This window comes from Filicampus tigris, chromosome 7 (genome assembly GCF_054856515.1).
Source record: "Filicampus tigris isolate MCC_2025a chromosome 7, RoL_Ftig_1.0, whole genome shotgun sequence".
In the NCBI taxonomy this organism is placed as follows: domain Eukaryota; kingdom Metazoa; phylum Chordata; class Actinopteri; order Syngnathiformes; family Syngnathidae; genus Filicampus; species Filicampus tigris.
In genome coordinates this window covers 1,273,820-1,294,545 of record NC_141223.1, presented here as the reverse complement: position 1 = coordinate 1,294,545, position 20,726 = coordinate 1,273,820, and the positions used below count along the sequence as shown (strand labels likewise).

Here is a 20,726-nt window from a genome sequence, read left to right as displayed (position 1 = left end):
CACAAAGCACAAAGCATGCATCACAGTTCAGCTGTCGGGTGGAGGGACAGACACTTTATATGGAGTCACATGCAAATATTCGCTCATATTTCTGTTAGTTGTTACTGCAAAAAAACAAAACAAGTTGATGCGTCGCAGGGCGGCCGGATAATGGGAGTTTTTTTTATTTTTATTTTTTTTAATCCGAAATATCAATAAAAACGAATTTTCTTTCGAGTTTCAGGTGAGAGCTAATGCAATTTTGGATGCAATTTTTTTCTACCGTGTCAAATGATTTGCTCACAATGTTTAGATTGATGAATAAAAACAAAACATCACGTTTGTTTTGTGAAATATCATTAGAGCAACATCTTTTTCCACAAATCATTTGTTTCTCATGAATTTACGGGACATTTAATCCATCTCAATATAGTACAATAGAAACAACTTTTTAAATAAATCGCACCAATTTGCTTCTGTCACCTGAAAATAAACATTGGGTGATTGCCCCGCCCCCCCTCCCCAGAATGATTAAAATTACGATTAATCGGTCGGAATTAGCTCTTCTAAAATTAGATAATTTTTCTAATTTATTAATTTTTTTCAGATCACACATTAACACATTTCAACAAAAATAATGGCATTCACCCGCAAAATTCCGCCCACCAAAAAAATAAACTGACTTTTGCCAATTTGTCTCTGTTGCGAAACAGTCAAATGTTCTGCCTGAAATTTGTATCTTTATTGTTGTAAGCATGATTTCATTCCTGATATAGTTTTTAAAATGAATCGTCCTAATTTACTGAATCTGAATTTTATTCTGGCAAATATTGGAATTGGCATCGGCCTAAAAAAAAAAAATCAGATCGGTCAGGCCATATTCATTTGATCCCCTACTGATACATTTTTACCTCCCATCAGCCAACATCTCAGCAACAGCAGAGGGTTAAAAATACACAAGAAGGTGTCATGTCTTCCTGACGTGCACGTTTTAACCCCTTTTGAGACTTCAAAGTGTCGTGACGGGTGGGGAAAAAAAATTGAATTGGAATGCATGTATTCCATATCCTTGATACTCTGCTTAAGGTATTCTCTTTGTTCTCACTTGTAAGACAATCCAGCCCCTGATGTTTTTTGGATGACACTTCTGCTCACCTGTAGTACAACTACATGTTACTTACTGGAAATAACAAAAAGCATACTAGCATACAACATAAAGCTGTTTGAGCACTTATTTGCGGCACACAATTTTCAATCAGCGCACTTGTAGGACATGGAAAAATGTTTCATTTCATATCCTACTAGTGCTCCGAATTATCTGACTCGTGAGGACAAAGAGCGTATTAGTATATGGACCTTGGAGGCAGATGGATGAAACCCGATTGGCGGAGCCAGATGACATCATCAATGCCTTTCTCCACATGATTGGCTCATACGCTTTTACACTCACAATTGGCTTTTTTTCGCCTCTTGGTTTGATTGGAAGCAATCGGAAGCCAGCACACAAGGGGGGAAAAAAGTTGCGTTGAGTGCGCGCACACTCATCTGCTTGCTTCACGGAGCCCACTAGTGGCCTGGCATGCACACTGCAGCGTCCAGTCCAGACTCTCTCTTGGCAAACAAAGCCTTGTCAATGAAATGCAGCCAAACATACAGAACGTCCATTGAGGAGGCAGTGACGCAGACGACGTGTGAAAACCTTTGAGGTTGAAATGTTCACAAAAAACATGCTTGATATGAGATACATGGAAGTTCTCATGCCGTACTTTGCCGGAATTTCCCATCTAAGGCTCCAGAAAAAAAAAAAAAAAAAAAAAAAGAATCCACTTAGGGTTACGCATCCCTCCATTAAAAGACGATTGGATACGTATGTCAGGGATACGCAGGGTGCGCTACCATTCGAGGGCGGTACGTTTTAAAGTGGAAACATTTGATTCGGTTTGACTCAAAGCACTCCCATTTCTTTCAATTGAAACCTATTTTCCATTTCAAACAAGTTTCCGTTACACCGTTAACATCCACGCACAACAGGCCTTAAAAAAAAAAAAAATCTCTTGTTCTCACTCAAGTCCAGACAAAACGAATTGTATGGAGTTTCACATGCGTTAGCATTAAGCTAGTGGACTTTTGTTATTGATCTGGTGGTTTAAATATACCTATTTTTTTTCTCTTTTGATGCGTGTGTGTTTGACCGTAGCAGGCGGTCGTTTGAAGGGTTAGGATTACTGTAACATCTACGCCAGTGGAGTTTCATATGATATGTTAGCATTTCGGCTAGCGTTGTTGGTCAGGAAGTGAGTCAAACCACCGCTTGCGAGTTTAACGTCTGGACGGAGACCGGCAGAGATGCAATCAAAACCAAAGAATATGTACAACTTTCGCTCGACAATTGCATCACTAGGCATTTATAAATACATCAAAATAGGCTGCGATGTGGCAACACAAAACGCTCAAGTGTGATTGGCCACAAGAAGAAGAAGCAGCTGCGGCGCTAAAAAAAAAAAAAAAAAAAAGTGCTGAAGTGTTTGCATCGCTAAAGAAAAAAAAGCGCATGATGATAATGGCGACGACGACGACGACGATGTTTCTATATGGCTTAAAGCTTCGGAGTTCTCAGCGCTCGCCCGACTCGGAAAAAAACGCTTTGCCGTCTCGGTGACGATGACGATGACGACGAAGAGTAGATGTGCTAGCCTCCTGGCGTTTTGCATAAAATGTAAATCGTCATCACCAAAAGAAGAAGATTGAAAGAGGATTCTTGCCCTTTTTTTTCGGCTTCTTTTTTTTCTGCTCGTTTGGGTTGGCGTTTCCGTCGTCATGGCGTTGGTTGTTTGGTGCTGAACAGTGGCGAGTGTTATATGGGAGTTCTCCAGCGGGGGGCGCCGCAGGCTACGAGCCCTCCCGCTCTGTGCAGTCCTCGTCGTCGTCGTCTTCCTGCTGGCCGTCCTGGTCGCGGCCCTCCGTGGCTCTTCGGGGGCTCCCGGCTGGCTCGTCGCCGTTCATGGTGGGACTCCGCGAAGACTTGAGCAGCTTCTCCTCCAGCTCGTGCAGCGACGGCTCCTTGTACATGCACACTGACCACACAAAAGACATCCACAAGAGCGCTCGATGATTCTGCAAAAAGGCAAAACTCGCCACAGCGAACGCCTGCGTGATACGTTCCAAACGAGGGCCGAGACATGTGGGGAAATCGAATTGCAATTTTTTTCCCTCTCAACGTGCAGTTGTTTTTTTATTTTTAATGTCCTCTTCCCTACAATATGATATTTCTAATACTTTGACATAAATGTTTTGGTCTTTATTAGGTCAAATTGGGCTCGGGCTGAAATGAATTGAATTTTGTTGTATTTGTCATTTGAAATGGCCCTCAACAGACCGTTTCATTATGTTGGTCAATTAAGAGGTACTTTCAGGCAACAAAAGGCAATTGGCTACGAACCTGAACTGAAACCAAGACAAAAAGCTGTTGTCTTGGGGTTGCGCTGCCAAATCGACCTGCTAAAAAAAAAAAAAAAAACTATGCTTTTGTTGTGCCTTCGTGCCGGTCTTGCTTAGCATGAAAACAAAATAAAACCATGTTGTTGTTTTTTGTTGTTGTTTTTAGCAGAGGACCTCAAAAGGTTACATTTTTTTTCCATTTCCTTAAAAAAATTAAAAATCCAGCAAAATGAGTAATGGACGAGCAGGTATGCTAAATCGAATGGACGTTGTGAATAATTCTACAGAGAAGATTCTAGATTCTATAGGGGTAGACTTCCTCCATCATGGCTTTGTGGAAGGCATTTCCTCACAAAAAGTTTGTTTGCGTTGTCCCTGCGTAATTTAGGAAAACATCCCGGCTAGCCTGCTAGCTAACATCAGTGTGCGCTCTCCATCTCGGCGTCAAATGAGCACGGAAAAGCAGTTCATCGGCCAGCGACTTCATGATGTCACCTGTCAACTATGTCTGAATTCCCACGCCTACATTTTCCAATCGACAAAGTGAAATGTCAGCTACGGCCGGCGAGCAATTTGTTGTTTCCTAACATTAGGAATTAGCCCGGAGCGACGTGTGTGCGTGATGGTAATGAGGTGAAGCGAGAAGTGGAAGAGGACAAGGTTGAAGGACGAAGAGGAGAAGGAAGTTGTCAGATATTTTTAAATGAGGCCACGGGAGCCGGGATCCAGAGAGGGAGGGTGAGCCGCTCGGGCGCCGAAAGCCGAGACGGAGGTCGACGTTCCCGCTCGAAACTTTCACCGGGGGGCGGGGGGGGGGGGTCGCTTTGTCCTCCGGCGACGATCACTCAGGCCTTGTTGGATTTGAGCTTCTTGTCTTTTTTAAAACTGTATTAAGTGGCTAGTTCAGTCAGTTCTTGTCGTGAATATAAAATTCATATTTTCAAGCGGTGAGTCTTGAATGAAACCCATTTTGCACAAATGGTACGATTCAATCCGGTGACTCCAAAGGAATTTCGTTTTGAAAAAGTGTCATTTTCATGGGTTTCAATTAAGTGGCCTTGATAGAGCCCAAATGCACAATTTGATGAGCACAAATAATTAAAAAAGCAAACCTCGGAAATGACATAAAGAGAGACGAATGAGCATAAACGGACGGGGGGGTTCCAAATCCCCCCGAGTGTTCCAAACCTTCGATGGGTCTGGGGACAAAGTGCGAGCAGGGTTTGGTTTTCTTGACGCGGTTGCCCTTCATGATGACGCCCTCCTTGTTGAGGCCCAGGAACCAGGCCCGGCCCGACTCGTGCTGCCGGTACAGTGTGGACGAGTAGATGACGTAGTAGTTCTCAAACACAGACTCCTTGAACTTGCACTCCGCCGTGAAGATGTCCTGAACGACACACGCACACACACACACACTTGAATATTTCCCTCGTTTGTCACTACAGAGCCAGGATGGAAAATCCACAATGTCGAGAGACCGTGTATTTTTTTTCAATACTGTTTCACACCTCCCCACACGCTTTTAAGACATTTGCAAACATCTGCTTTGACTTTAGAAACCAATGATCAACGCGTTTGCCTATTTCATGACATGTTACTGACCAAAGCATCACCAACCCATAAAACAATTGTTGTTGCATTTTCTGCACTGACAATTTGGAAATGCTTTGGAATAAAGGGATGGAAATGACATCGGATTCATCGTTTAATCAACAAAATAATCGAGAGATGAATCGGTTATTAAAGTAATAATGAGTCGATTCCGTTGATTACACATTGTATATTTAAACACCAAAACGTTCAACCAAAACGCGTCATTTAGTGTGATTGAAGTCCACTATCTTCATGATAGCATACAATGAAAAACACCATGGACGGGCTAACGGAAATTAGCATCAAGGTCATAACTTTGAAATCAGCTGCCACGTTACCACACACGGAGCAGCGACACATGCAAACAGAGCGTCCATCAATACTCAGTCTAACATTTCCTGTGCTTTGTGGGAACAATTCGGGGACCTTCTCTGCCAATTCTTCTTCACCATGATGCTGCATTTCTTTGCACGGGTTCACCGCGTTGGATTTTGAAGACATTCTGAGCACACGTGAAGGCAACACAACGTTTTGCCTCCTGCGAAGAATGCCGTTTGAAAGTTTCATGCGAGCAGAAGGCTGAATAATGCATAACGCAGCATCATGAGCTCCGCTGCGGCGGAGCCGCCACCACCGCCGCTGCGAACATGGACGAGCACCACGTCCAAATGTGCTTCTCATGGCACTCCAAAAAATTTTTTTAAAAAAAAGACGTTTTTCTGTATGACCTCGCTACTCTAAATGGGAAAAGCAAACTCTGCTGGCCTGAGCACTTTAAGAAGCACTGACCTACATTTACAACCTCAATTATTTTATATTTGTTGCCTGAAATTGCGTAACGGTCTCCATTTAGTCGTGTTTCTCTTGGCTGCGCTGCTTCCGATGCACGTTTGTAAATGCTCACTTTGCTTTTGTCCAATCAGATTTCAGGCGCTACGTGTTGCCGTGGCAATGTAATCTGCCCGGGACCTTCCCGGTCTCGTGTTGGCCCATGTACGGTAACGTCAACTATATTCACAATGGGACTGTTTCTTCGACCGATCACATTTCACGTTCATCCTCACGTCGATGATGTCGGCATTTTCTCTCCTCTGATTGGTTGGTCCGAGCTGGCAAAACGTGTCCGTAGCGATCTCCAACACGTTTCATAATCAGCATCTCAGGTGACTAGGAAGTATTTGATATGAACTTTTGATGTTTTTGTCATGTCGTTAGATCAATGATACGCGTCTGAATGATGTCAAGGCACAGCCGTGCGCTCTTGCAATGCACTTTTGGCTCATCTTGATGCTTTCTGTAATTGTGACGTGGAAGTGGCGCTATTAAGAAACGGCTAAATCCACATAGAAGGCCGAGGGGGCCGAATGCAGCGCCTGCCAATGGCTCAAAATAACCGGAAGCTGATGAGCCACATGCTGCTTCACCAAGACACTATTATGGGCCGCCTGATGTGTGGTGATCAAGTGACTGAATGAATGAATGCTGTTCTTACCGACGTGTAAAGGAAGCCCTCTGCGTTCATGGCCACGTAGAGTCCGGCCTTGACGCCCTGCATGGCCACCACGCGCAGACCCACCGGGATCAGGTTGAAGAGAGCTGCAAACACGCGCAAACATGACACCCATTTTCATGTTCCCATTCCGCCCGCCACTTTGTAGGCGGGAAACTTGAAAAAATAGCCGGACTAAGCAGAGTCGGAAGCCCATTTTTTTCCCCGTCGATATTACGCATTTATATGGGGTCAGTCTTTTGTTTCAAACATCGCCCAGCGATTAAAGTTTTCATTTTGATCCTCAAAATGAACTAGAATCCCGCCGCGTATTTTAGCCAAAGGTTCAATCCTGTAGTGGATGAATGCACTGTTAAATCCTTGTTGTCAATACTTGCGCTCTTGTGGCGACGGCTTCTCCTTTTTTTTCTTCTTCTTCGTTGTTGTCTTCTCTATTTTTTTGGGAATTGGAATTTATTGTGACGTGCAATTCATTCAATAAAGCATTACCAAAAAAAAGAGGTGTTTATTTGAATGAATTCTCTTAGTTTCGTGTTTTATAGTAGACTTGAGTGGCAGGAAACAACTTGAAGCCTCCATCTCTCGCCCCGAGTGTACTTTTGACGACGGCATAAAATGTTTGGCTTCAAAGCGGTTTTCATTTGCATTTGTCAGCAATTCCAATTGAGAGCACATCATCCAATTAGACTCGTGTCCGTGCGAACGTTGAAGCCTTGGTGGAGGTCCGCGTAAGCCTCGACTGTTGCATAATTCTGCCTTAAGACCTGTGGAGCCAATCGGGATCCAGGATGAGGAAGCCGCTCCACAAAGGAAAACATCAACATCTGTGCACAATTTTTGGACGCGCGCTGACGATCCGAAATGCCGTCGACACGCTCAAAGATAAAACGCATTATGGGGGAGGTGGAGGAGGAGGAGGAGGAGGAGGAGGAGGAAGCCCGTGGCGTTAATCCTCTCCGGGAGAACTGGGAGACAAAAGTGCATGTGAGATGAAAAAAGCCAAAACAAAAAAAACATCTCATCTCTCTTGCTCGCCTCTTCTTTTGGGAAGCTGCGCAATGTGTTCCGCATGCATTTAGGCTGCATCTGCTAGCCTGCAATTGCCTTTTGGTGGATTCTGCTCCATTCATTGTTTTCATCGACTTGAGAGCGGTTGAGCTGTTATGTAAAATGGAGATGAAACGCAGGCCTGCGCTTTATGTTTCTGGTTGGGTAAAGTAGGTTGAAATGCAAAATACAGTTGGAATGAGCGGAACATTTCCCAAAGAGATTGGATACATTCGAAATTTCTACCCCCACTTTTAGTCACTTATGCGGGGGTTCAAATAAAAAACAATACAGAACAAATTGAAACCATCCATCCATTATCCAGAGGCGGCTTATTTTCGTCAGACTGATGGACGATTGTTTTGCTGACGGTTGCTGGTTGCCGGGACAGAAATGGCGGACTGAGCACTGGCGGATGTGGATTTTCATCCGTCAGATATTTGTCACTAACCGCGTCCATCAGTCCGTCTTTTTTTTGGGGGGGGGCTTGAGGGGACGGACTGACTGACGGTTACAATTTGGTTCGGCTTGAAACGCGCAAAATTTTGTAAAATGCAGACCTCGGCCATTTTGTATAATTCCATTGTGTTGTATTTTTATTTGTCCGACTCCAAGGTTAATATTCATATTTGCGTATGCTTTTCAACGGGCAGGTGTGCAAGAGGCTCTCGCCAGCTTGCCTGTGAAATTCAGGTTTGCAAAGCACTGTAATGACTGACAGATCCTGGTAGATGGCAGCATTGCATCACTTTGCTTTTGAGGACACTTTCCAGCCGAAGATGAAGTTACAATCTCGGCTCGTCATGTCCATTATGAGGTCGAAAAATGCCAACGCGTTGCAAATCAGACAAGTTGAGGCATCTCGCACTCGAACAGTGTGCATAGCATACGCGGAGTATGCGTCGCGGTAGGCAGTAGAAAGTGTGTGTGGTCACTCGTGAGCGTGAGAAAAGAAAACGCAGTTCATGGGGTGAATGGCGAACGCCATGTAAAAAAGCCACTTGACGTTCAACTCCAGCCACGTGGTGAATCAGCGTTGCTCGTGGAGCATTTTTTTTGCTGTATATGTCTCATGTTGTTCTCATCATATAAAGCAGGTGCAGCAGGCGTGTTTGAGATGAGAGGTTGAAACATGGCAGGCCTTCTTTTTGCGCATTGATGTGTATCGCGTGTTACGTGTTAAAAGGCGTTAAGAGTGTTCCGCTTCTCTTAAAGATGGCGAGACTCACTGTTGTCGCTGTTCTCATCCTTGTTTCCGCTGATGGTTCCGTCAGGTTGCATCTGCAGGAAGAAGCCCTGCTCGCTGAAGAGACGCGTCACGATGCCCTTCAGCTGCGGCTCTGCAGAGCAACACACACAAAAAGTATGAAATAACGTCGTTTGGGTGAGTGCTCCAAAGCCATCAGCGCCCATCTGTCCACTCCAAACGCTCTCAAGCACATTTATAATTCAAGTGTAGGATCATAGTGGACGTTAGCACGGAGAGCTACATGCGCCGCCATGTCGGTGGACATTTTGCCTCGTCGCCGTGACCGCCCCAACCGTGTCTCCTCGGTGCTTTTCGGTGTTCAAGCATGAAAAGGAGCAGGCCTGTCCAAACCTTTGCAATAAGAAAAAGGCAACTAAGTGGGGATGCTCCACGTGATGGCTACGGTCACAAAATTCCTGAAAGTTCAAAACTTTTCATGGGAATTAACAGGGTCTTTACAAAAGGTTAGCTCATAACAGGGAACTTAGGCCAGTGTAGAGCCAACACTCACACACGCGCAGTCCGGACAACCAAGGCATTCATCACATTATAAGACTTCGAAATAGTCGGTGGGAATTTGTGTTGTTGTTGGATGGAATTGAGGTAATGCTAAGCTAATTAGCTGGGCTAAACATCAACATCAGCGTCGTCTTTCGCAACTCACTTTGGACTGGCTTTTTTTTTCAAAAAAGGGAACTAAGAACAAACTAGCGAGTGTAATCCACTGGAACCCTTTCGCTGACCAAAACAGCAGCACCTAGCGAAGCGGTCTCTCAGCTGAACTAAGATGTGGAGCGCGCCGTCCACGTAAGGCAAATAATAAAGGCCTCACTTGGACCTCAGACTGCCCATCGAGGATCTGGACTAAAAGCTCAAACGGCTTCCCGTTGTACTTCAGTTTGTGTTGTCAAACTCAAAATAACCACTGAGTGTCCCGTCCCTTTAAGAAGCTGCTTGCGCTATCGCCGTGGCAACACAAGGCAGCTCATAAATGTGTAACGTGAAATGTGTCACATGCGCTGACTTAACGTTTCTCCGGAGGAAAACGTGAGGATAAAAGCAGGCCTCACAATTACAGCCGGGGAAACAATTGCCGTCCTTATCAAGTCAAATTCAAACAGACATTTGACATCAAAAGACTTTCATGATTAGAAATAGTCCAGACCCGTCGTTGGCAATTTGATCTTAATAAACGGGGCACTTAATTAGGGTCCGTCGCATCGAGTGGGATGGACTGCAACTGAGCCGTGACGCGAAGAGGACAAAGCGTCTCGATAATGAAAGGATGGTCGCTAACGATAGGATCGAACCCGATCACGGGCAAAGTATCAGGTGGTGTCCTGAGCGCTTTCCACCCTCGCGGACCAACAACAGACCCTTTAGAAACAACGACGACTCGATAGGCATCAAGCACTCTGACATGGATGGCGCAGCACGTGTGAGCACGTGCGGTCTGAAAGTGCGTTCAAAAAAGGGAAAGTACGAGACCGTCACTGAGGACGTTCAGGAGATTGGGCTTTGGGGTGATATTTCAACGATAAAATGCCCTGCATCCTTTTCCGGTCAACTTCATTTGACCCGGCGTAAATGCACCCGCAACTCTTCAATGTTCCACTATTTTGCTATTTTGTGTCATCGGCATGTCGCAAAGCAGATACAGATTGACTACAACTTGTGTGAAGCACATTGAGTTGTACCAAATGTGCTACGTATATAAATGAAGCAGGGGTGGGCATTTTACGATTTGATATTTTTGAAAGGTGGCCCGTTATTCGTCAATCGTCAGCAAGACAGGCGTCCATCGGTGACGGATTGACGGACCGTCCGTCAGGTCTGACGGAATGCCCGAGTCGGAAATGAAGTTGCCTTGCCTTGGAAGAGTCGCAAAAATTCACAGACGTGGACATCCTTGGAAATGAAAAAACATACATACTGTACATGTAGAATTCTGAATTTTGAAAAAAAAGCGCCCAATTCCAGCGCATTTGAGGTAAGCCTTGCGAGTCTTGACGGCTCGGGCATGGGCGTCCGGCAACCCACCTGGTTTCCGTCTCACCGGTTTCTTCTTGCCGCTGCTGCCGCAGAAGCGGACTTTGCTAAAGACGCTGAAGATGTGCCTCAACCCGCCGGGGTCCTTGGTGGGACTGGAGCGCCTCTTGTTGGTGGCGACCTTCTCACTGTTGGACTCGCGGGCCTGGCGCTTCTGCCGGATGAGCGAGCTGGCGATGGCCGCCGCCATGCTCTCTGCCGGGCGCCGGCGCTTTTCAGTCCAGGACGGCCGTCATGTCCCGGAGCCACAAATGTCCGCTACGCTCACGTCGCGACATCCGCTGGAGAAAGTTCTACAGCGCCACAAGGACCCTTGACCAAAAATCAAACTTTTCAGGCTCCGGTATCGGGGCTCCAGATGACGATTGAGTTTGTTTTACCGTCAGATGATTTGGCTTGTTTTCTTTTAAAAGTGACATCCGGATGCTTCTTTGACAGTATCGGTCACAGATTTAAGCTTTTTTTTCCCCGCCTTTCGCTCTCATGTCACAACATCAAGCAGAGGGAGCTAGAGACGGTTCAAGTGCGCATGAAGGATGCTTGGTGATGCCAAACTTTACTTTGTGGGCTCCCCTTTTGATCCGGACGATCAAGCTCGTTCCTTTAGAGAGTTTAGTCACAAACTTAAGACTGGTTATTGCTTGTTTCAGCGATCCGAAAACCAACCTTGACGGAATGTTGTCGGATGGATGTATAAAAAGAAAAAAAAAAAAGACAATATCGTGAAGGCCGATGAGCAGTTTTCATCCAAGTTCGGTGACGCCACAGTCACGATGCATCCTCGGTCGTCATCTCTCGGCGGCGCGAGGAAGAAGATGCCCCACAAAAAAGCCAACCTCCGCTTTAGCTTTCTCCATCAATATTCACGAGGACAGCAGCAAGCGCGTCGACATGCCTGGCAGGAGGTTTTTCCGCGGTTTCAACTTCAACCGGTGACACAAAAGAACTTGACGGGGGGGGGCTGGATCCCAAATACGGCAGCTTCGACACGGCGCGGACGCTCAATCGCTCTCGGTCCTCGTCGCCGGCTGAACGCTGCCGAGTGCGGCGGGGTTCCGAGAGACGGGCGAGAAGAAGGGCGAGAGAGAGAGAGAGAGAGAGAGAGAGAGCGGGAGAGAGAGAGAGAGAGAGAGAGGGGGAGAGAGAAGGGAGGGAGGTGGAGGTGTGGAAGAAGCTCCTAAAAATAGTCAGCCTGATGTTTCATGTTGCTCCCACATCACAACGTTTCTCTCGATCGACTCTTAGTGGACAGGAAAAGAATGCAGAGAACGTAAAGGACTCCGATGTAGTTGAGCGATCGCGAAACCAAGAGGATGAAAAAGGTGGAGGCAGCAGAAGCAACTTTGTTCCCCTCAAAGGCTGCTGCTGCTGCTGCTGCTGCTGCTGCACATGAGACATCGTCCTGACTCGGAAGGCGTTTGGGGACCCCTTTGCGTAGCAAGAGGCTTTGACGTCTTAATTGGAACTTGAATTCTTGCCAGAAAGAGTCAAATGGAAAAGAAGGAATGCGGTCTCCAAGGTCTCAGAGTCTCGTCATGCTTGCACCAAACATTGAGCCGCCTCGTGTTCGCAAACGTGGAAAACAGCTGTGTGAAATGAACCACGCGCTGCTTCGCCTAAAGCGCAGCGGCCAACTGATTGTGACATGCCATCATCGCATCAATTGGACTTCCTCGCGGAAATTGTCCCTGACTCTTTGAGAACAAAAAGGGTATTGCATTTTTTTCAAGAATATAGTACGTTTTTTTTGTTTTTTTTTTATCAGCTTTTCCAGAATAAAAGGCAAAATACACCAAAAGCGATTTAGGTATTGACTTGATAAAATATGACCCGATGATGAATACGATCATATATCAGAAAACAATGTAAAGGTCGGACCTTGCCGCGAATTGTGAACATTTGTGCAGAATTGAGGTTCCCCCCGACCCCAAAAAAAGGTTTGTACTTGCCTGAAAATAACACAAGATGGCAGCAAATGACTACTTTGGTTCAATTTAAGATCCTCAACTCACTTCAATGAAGGTTCTTGGTGCCAAGATGGCAGCAGAGCACTAATTTTGTCTAAATGAAGCTCCCCAACTTACCCTCAAAATAGTTTATTTGCACGAACATGCGACAAGATGGTGACAAAGCACTACATTTGTCCAAAGGAAGCTTCTGTTGTTACTTCAATATTGTTCCAGGATGAGACAAGACTGCAGCAAAGCACAACTTTTGTTAAAAAAGCACCTCAACTCACTTCAACATACTGTCGGACTTTCATGCCAAGATACCACACGATTGCAGCGAAGCACAACTTTTGTCTAAGTAAAGCGCCTCAATGCACTTTAACATACTTCCTGGTTGCCAAGATGCCATAAGAAGGCAGAAGAGCACTACTTTTGTCGAAATGAAGCTCATCAACTTACTTTAACGCAGTTCCCTGGCACACGATGCCACAAGATGGCAGAAGAGCACTACTTTTGTCTGAATGAAGCTCTAAGCTCTTACTTTAACATAGCTCCTTGGCACAAGACGGTGGCAAAGCAATACTTTTATTAGTTCTTAAGCAAATAAAGGACGTTAGGTAGATTTTTTTTTTACCTTTATATGACTTTATTTTCATGGGATTTTGTCCCAGTAACGTTTGTCTTTGTTCTTGTAAACATTGTCAACAACTTTTTTTTTTTCTCGAAATAGGCAACTTTTGAGTTCCCAACTTTTTTTTTTTTTTTTTTTTTTTTTTTAATGGCGTAGACGAGCGAGTTATGTGTGTTGGGATGACAGGAACAACTTCCTCGGCTGCAGAACAAGCGTTTGTGTTTGGATGCAGGCGCTTCGGCTTCAGGCCCCAACCTGGTCGCGGTGACCAGCATGACACGAGCAGACGCAGACTTTTAAGCTCCCAACACTCACTCCCTCGCCGTTCACTGAATATTTCAGCACGCGGCGCAAACACTTTGATGCTATTAAAAACTAATCCACCGCATCCAATCAGATTGCCGGTGGCGGCCACACGCGCACGCGCACGTGCACCCCACCACAGCGTCCACAATGCGCGCATAAAGTAGAACTTCATCATCCGGAAGGTGGGACGGGAAGAAGAAGAAGAAGAAGAAAAAAAAAAAGCAGGTCAGTGCCTTCAATTACCATCGTGTATTTGTGCAGCAGCGCACTGGGATATTTGACACCTCAACGTGCTTCCAACACCAGTCGGCATGACTAATACACCGCATAATAATTAAGAGCCTCATTAATTTCTACGGCGCAAACCTCACGAGCGTGTTTTTTCAAGTCAAACTTTTATCCACAGCATTTGTTCCCTAACTGAATTTACTTGCACGGTGGACGCTTCAGCATTTGCAGATTCACCTATTTGTGGATATATACCCTGTTATTTGCGGAAGAAAGACCCTAATGTCTTTTTTACACGATTCTAGGCGTATTCACTTTTTTTTTTTTAGTGTTAGGGTTAGGGAATTACAAATTCCCATGTATAATTCATTAAAATAATGAAATGAACGTATAAGTTTTCATTTCAACTTGTTACAAATCTAATACGGCCCTTGAAGGCAAAGTTTGCCCATGTCTGCTCTCCGGCGTATTTTTAGCCTTGGTGGAGGTCAGCGTTAATTGTACGGAGTGTCACTATGATCTTAGTTGCAGCTTTTTTTAAAGAACACATTTAATGGCGACCTGAGACTTACGCCGAGTGCCGTTTGTAAATCACTTCCTGCTGAGATGAACCTGACCTGCTGTATCACCAAACACACACTTTGTGTGCGCCTGTGTGTGAGTGTGTGTGCGCGTGCGTGTGGGTGTGAGATGCAGGTACGTTTCCTGATCAATACACAAAGTGCCAAGATCAGAGGGCAGAATAAAGTCATCAAGTAAAGACGAAACCTTTATGCAGCTAATCAATGATGAAATATCAAGTCAGCTTAATAATGACTTGTTATTATGAACACTACAGTGTGTTTGTAATATGAAAACAAAATCAGGGGCACGCATTGTCAGCATATGCATCGGTGATTTGTCAAGACTTTACATTTTTAAAGATAGGAGTGTGGAGAGGAGTTGTTTTTATTTTAAGGGGTTGAGCGTGGGTGGGGTGGGGGTAGCTACACTATCTCCTTGTATCCATCCATTCATTTTCAAGTAATAGTGGCCAGTCAATATCACACCAAATGATGGATGGGTCACATACAAGCATTTCCACTCACAGTCATTCAATTTCATACCAAAGACCAATTGAACGTCTTCCATGAAGCTAAGTTGCAACGTGGGAGGCAAAAGCCACGCAACCTGATTTGGACCCCGAACTTTTTGACTGCGAGGCAGACGAGGTTAAACACTCGCCCCACTGCGCTGCGCAAATTGAGTCCAGTTGACAGGGAAAAGGAAATGACAGAGACGCGTCGCCATCTGCTGGACGCAAGCATAACTGCAAGTGCACCGCTCACGTTGCACCCTCGAAAGCCATTTGAGCAGCTATTCCACATGGTCCTAGTAAAGCACACATGGTCTACTAGTGCGGACGAAGAGCGTCCAAGTCTTAGTACACACTTTGTTTTCACCATTAGGACAACTACATTTTACTGGTGAGGCAAAACTTTGCGCTAGTTGACAAACGCATGCTACTAGTACTGCGAGCGCTTCACTAGTTGTACTGTTAGTGTGCAGATGTTCACTAACTAGTGCACAGTTTTGTCTTACTAAAATGTAGTTGACGAGTGTGCTGACTTGTCTTACTGGTGTTTCTTTCCGCTATGACATTTCTGCACACTGAAAGGACAGCTTTGGTACCATCTGGTACTTCACTAGGAGTACTAGTAGCACGCAGATATCAACTAGTGCCCAGATTTGTCTCACTAGTAGCATGTAGTTGTCTTACGAGTATCCCTGGTATTACTAGGTGTCTAACTAGTGAAGTGAACTTAACTCCTGAACTGCATGCCTACTAGTTGGGCCTCGGAGTGTAACTAGTGTAGCAGTAGTTTAGTAGTAAGGTTTAATTGCATACTAGTAGGTCAAAAACGGAAAAGTAGTAGTGGGAAAACATTGAATCGTACTAGATATGACAAAGGATATACTAGCACATGGCCGTTAGACTGATTGCGTGACACATGTCGGCTCATTGGGCCGCTATTAGTGTTACTAGTGAAGCACAGTAGTAAGGTTTAATGACATACTAGTAGAGGCACTAGTAGCTTTTTGACCTGGTTAACCTTCTGCTTCTGTTCACCTTGTAACTACAGCTTTAAGTTACGTGAGTTAGTTAACAAACGCGCACGCACACGCAAAGTGCAAAGCGGTGTACCAAAGTACAACTTTTAAATATTTGATGGTACAGCCTTAATTGAGGACGATCTGCTAATGCAACATTTATGAATGTGAAAACAAAAAGAAGAAGAAGAAGCACTGAGTGATCTCAGTGTTCTCACATTTCACTGCATCACGTTGTCATAATCGCCGAAGAAAGGATCCGCACTCAGGCACAAAACTTGTTTGGTGTGGATTTGCCAGCCTCAAGATTCAGCATTAATTGCGCCGCTAGAGGGAGGCAGAGAGCCGCCTCAAGACAACCGCCAAACACACACGTGGTCACGTACAGTAGTTCCCTGACACTGGTTCACTTCCGAGTTCAAGACGACGTTTCCCGGAGGAAATCAAGCGTACACGGTGACTCTGAGATGCAATTGGGGAACTTGAATGAAGCACGAAAAGAGCCAAGGACCCTTCAGTTCAGTCTGTGTCGCGGCTTGCTGTGGCACTCAGCTCAGTGGCCACTTCATGTGGGAAGTCTGGTCATGGTGACCAATTGTTAGGAGTGGTTTGAAGCGACCTGCGCATCAGAAGACTTTGAGAACATTAGGGCAAGACCCTTGGAAAACTATCACCTCACACCTGCTCACGTGCAAAGGCAAGTTAGAGACTTTTTATTCAGACTGTGAATTTTGTAGTGCCACTTTTTGCGAGACCACAACTAAATTCTTTTTTCCCCTCACAATGCAAATTTGTCATCACTTCATCCATGCCGCTCTCGTGATCGTATGCAAAGTTTCCTGTTTTTTTTTTTTTTCGAGCACAGGTAATGGTTGTTGATTGAGCGTCGTCACCGCAAAGCTTCAAAGACTCGTCATCATATCAAACACGTTTATATTCGTAAGGCCAAGACCAGGACGCGAATGATCTGAAACAGCGGAGAGGGCCACATTACAGCGAGCGATGGCAACGTCGGGAGCTCATCGTGAGCCCAGTCAAATTCTAAAACGTCCCTCTGAATTTCAGTTTTCAGTCTGAGACCGTGAACATGGTCGGGTGTAAGGCCAGCATCGGTGTCACGGTGTTGAAACGTCAACAATCTACCAATTCCAGTTGAACCAGGAAATTTGCTGTGACTGCCGCGATCGCCGTGGCGACTCACCCGGCTTGCAGCTTTCTTTGACCGCGTCGCCTTCATCCCGGTGCGCCTCCTCGCTCGTCTTTTGGCACAGACCGCAGTACGGACTCATTCGGTCCCTCAACCGCTCGATCAATGGGCCGAATTGGGAAGGTCGGTGAATGGGGTCGACCGTTGCGTGTCGCCGAGTCGAGCGCGCGCAGCCGAGTGCCGCTTCCTCGGCTCGTGTGTTGGCCTGGCAAAACACTTCTCAGCTGTTTTCGCGGCAACACTTTTAGCCACCAACGGCGTCAACACACTGAGGGATGGCGGCTAATAAAAGGCCCACCGTGGCAACCGACCAGACCACTGACGCTTGACCAGAACTTGATGTTTTGCGGCTGGCTATTTTGGTGTTCAACTAACATGGAGCCGGTCTGATATCGCTACATAAAAGTCGACTGATTTGCACATCGATAGGAAGTCAAATGTCTGCGGAGCCTGTGACTGTGCAATGCGCGTTGGGGTTTGGAGAACGTGATGTGTCAGTAAAGAGAGAGCAGCTATTCTGGGACTGGAAGGTGAAGCGGGGACTATTTATATCGACGGGGGGGGGGCGAGGGGGGGTTGTTCGACAAACGCTGTCAGAGGGCGCTATCGTCCCTGCGGCTCCATTTAGTGAATGCTGCATCGTGTCAGCAAGCACTGCAGGTTCAAACTCAAACGGCGCTCAATTTGAATACCCTACAAGATGTTTTGGGATATTTCAAAGGTTTCAATTCATGTCAATTCTTGCCAGTATGAAATATCCATTGATTCTTATTTTTCAACTCTTCATTTCATTTCTTTTTGCACAATGAGTAGGTTGGAAAACAACCTCTAATTGATTACAAAAAGTGTCATCTTTGTTTCTCAAATTAAAAGCAGATTGCAAATGTTGTATTTTGATGAAACACAAAAATAATCAGTCTGAAATCTGAGAAAATTTGCTGTTGAGAGGCTGAAATTTGGAGAATTTGGACAATTTGTGATTAAACAAGGTCACAAGGTAAACAAGATTGATCGGTTATTAAAGTATGTGGTCACTAAACGATTGATCAGTTATTAAAATATGTATCGATCAGTTGCCGATTCATTGCACCTATAGTCTGGAATTGAATTCACTTAACCTAAACTGTATGATCCAATCCAGTAAAAAACAAGGAATTAAAAAAAAATTCCACGGGTTTCATTCCGCCATTATGTGTATTTTTTTGACAGACCAAACCCGCACTGTCAATTTGAAGTAATGTCCTGTTTTTGAACAAAAGGGATGGATTTTTTTCACTTTCTAACCGATTCATTGTTTAAAAAAACAACAACAACAACAACACATTTGTCAATTATTAAAATAATAATGAGTTGCAGGCTTCCGTATACGTATATATATGATAGAAATCACGTGATGCCGCAATAAGAATGCTTCCTCATCCAGGAAGTGATGCGTTGCAGCACAAGAGGTGGCTGATGGGAGCATTAATGCAGCTCTGCCCTCCTTCTGCTGCAGCCACGTCGTCGCATTACATTCAGCCGTGCATCGAGACACACACACACACACACACCGTACGTATATCATAGTATAGCGCACGTGTCTCATAAATAATTGGAAGGGCCACCGAGTGTCGCTAGATGAAGACGCAGACTTTCAGGGTATGGCCGCTTCATTCACTGGTCTCCATGGCGACGGTGTTAAAGAAGCGCAGCGTCTGGGCCGTACGGTCACACGCACTGGTGTCCGTTGAAGTTCCCGATAGGACTGGAAAAGCCTTTGCAAAAGCCTTCACGGTCATGTCGTCCTTGCACCTCAGTGCCGATGATCCGTGCCAGCGCAGCAACATATTTTAAACTTAATGGGACTGTTTAATCGATGGAGAACACTCAACGGCCGGAAGAGACTCCTCTGGCTCCGAGCGCATAACCTGACCCCTCCCTATAAGCGAAGGCTGCGACTGCAACATGCCGCATGGAAAACTTGGTTCATGCTCAATCGCAGGGGGCGGGAAGCTGCAATGTTGTTATTGTTACTGTGCATTTTGGGGAAAGTCGTCGAAATAATCAAAGAAAATGCGGGATAGTTGATATACAGTCCAAAGGAAGGTTGCAGAAAAGTGGTGGAAGGAAGGAAATTCATTGGTTGAAGATGGCGTATGCAATCAATGCCGTTAATTGAATTTGATTGAACGCAATGGAAAGTAATTGATGTTGAAAAGTGAAGGGGAGCTAGTGGGCATTATTTCACACGAGAGAGGTTGAAGGGGAAGTAGTGTCTGATGATTGAATTTCGAGGAAGAGAATGGGAGGTACTGAGTGTTTAACTTAATGGAAGAGAGTGGAAGTTGAGTAATGTTCAAAGTTGAAAGCAAGTTTTCAGTTTTATTTCCGTTCAAGGCCGGCGCAAGCTAGCGGACGCTAACTGAATGTCATGAAAGTTCAAGGATGACATTGGAAGTTGACTGAAGGAAACGGAAGGTACGGGAAGCCGACTGAAGTAAGGGGCAGGTCACGGAAGTTGATTAAAGGAACTGGATGTCATGCAAGTGAGTTGCCGTGAATGTAAGCTAGCGGAAATGAAGTGAACAGGAGTGAGCTGATGCATGATAGTGGAACCTGATTGAAGCCAAAGGACGTTCGTGGAAGTGGACTTCAGTTCCATGAATTTAATCGAAGGTAGCGGACGTTGGCTTTGGGCAAAGGAATCTAGTGGCAGTTGATTGAAGTTAATAGAAGCTAATTACAAGCAGCGGAAGTTAATTGAGGGTAATGGAAGCTGATTGACAATCACGCAAGTGAATGGAAGGTGCTGGATTAAAGCAACTGGTTGACACTAGAAACTGGAAATTGACTGAAGGCAAAAGAAGACGCGGTAAGGCGGTCGAAGTGATTGGAAGTTAGTGGAAGCTGATTGAGTCTAGTGAAAGTTAAGCACACATTGTGGAAGTTTTTGAATGATTGCGGGAGTTGACTGAAGGCAACGGACGCGATTAGAAGTTGATTGAATTAGATGGCCCGAGTGGCCGCTTTGAAAAAAGACAAGACAAAAGGTTAGCAGTGAGCATTTGCGCTGCACTTAATGCACTCTCCATTCTTAGCATCAGCATAGTCCAAGTCCATGAAATGTATACAACTCGATTGCTGAACACAATCCCCACCTAATCGTTCACACTGGAGCGGAAAGACCCAGCAAGGATTGCTGTGGAAATACCGAGACGGTCTTCACGAGCGGATGCGCCACTCGTGACTCCGAGACTACATTCAATCTCACAAAAACAAGCAGAACGATGACATGGTCATCGTGACTGACTGCTAAAAATCCATCAAAAGCTTATTAGCCGAATTAGTTCAACTGGCTGTCATTGACGGTAGCAGAGTGCACTTGGCACTGACGTCTACAAAGCATTTACAAGTTGAGCAAGTGACAATATTAAGCAAAAAATACCAATGTGTCCTAAAAATGTTTTCCC

At 45.3% G+C, this 20,726-nt stretch overlaps 1 protein-coding gene and 1 long non-coding RNA gene across 5 annotated transcripts in view; one reads left to right on the top strand and one right to left on the bottom strand.

Annotated features, from left to right (window-relative positions):
• Window positions 1-527: 527 nt before the first annotated feature.
• Window positions 528-20,726, bottom strand: part of LOC147144312 (fibroblast growth factor 12-like) — a 23,718-nt gene continuing 3,519 nt past the window's right edge. Inside the window, exons 1-5 of one of the 2 annotated variants that reach the window (XM_086034912.1) lie at window positions 10,857-11,887; window positions 8,797-8,907; window positions 6,503-6,606; window positions 4,606-4,804; window positions 528-3,053 (exon numbers count right to left, since the gene is read on the bottom strand). In XM_086034912.1, the coding sequence (XP_085891038.1) occupies window positions 2,869-3,053; window positions 4,606-4,804; window positions 6,503-6,606; window positions 8,797-8,907; window positions 10,857-11,055 (798 nt within the window). In that variant the 5' untranslated portion in view covers window positions 11,056-11,887 and the 3' untranslated portion in view covers window positions 528-2,868. Of the gene's footprint in view, window positions 3,054-4,605; window positions 4,805-6,502; window positions 6,607-8,796; window positions 8,908-10,856; window positions 11,888-20,726 lie in introns of those variants that run through there. The other variant, XM_086034913.1, reaches the window with a different exon arrangement.
• LOC147144311 (uncharacterized) overlaps window positions 16,420-20,726 on the top strand; it is a 16,060-nt gene continuing 11,753 nt past the window's right edge. For all 3 annotated transcript variants that reach the window (XR_015087353.1, XR_015087351.1, XR_015087352.1), the window contains exon 1: window positions 16,420-16,767. This is a non-coding gene — a long non-coding RNA (uncharacterized LOC147144311). The remainder of the gene's footprint in view (window positions 16,768-20,726) is intronic.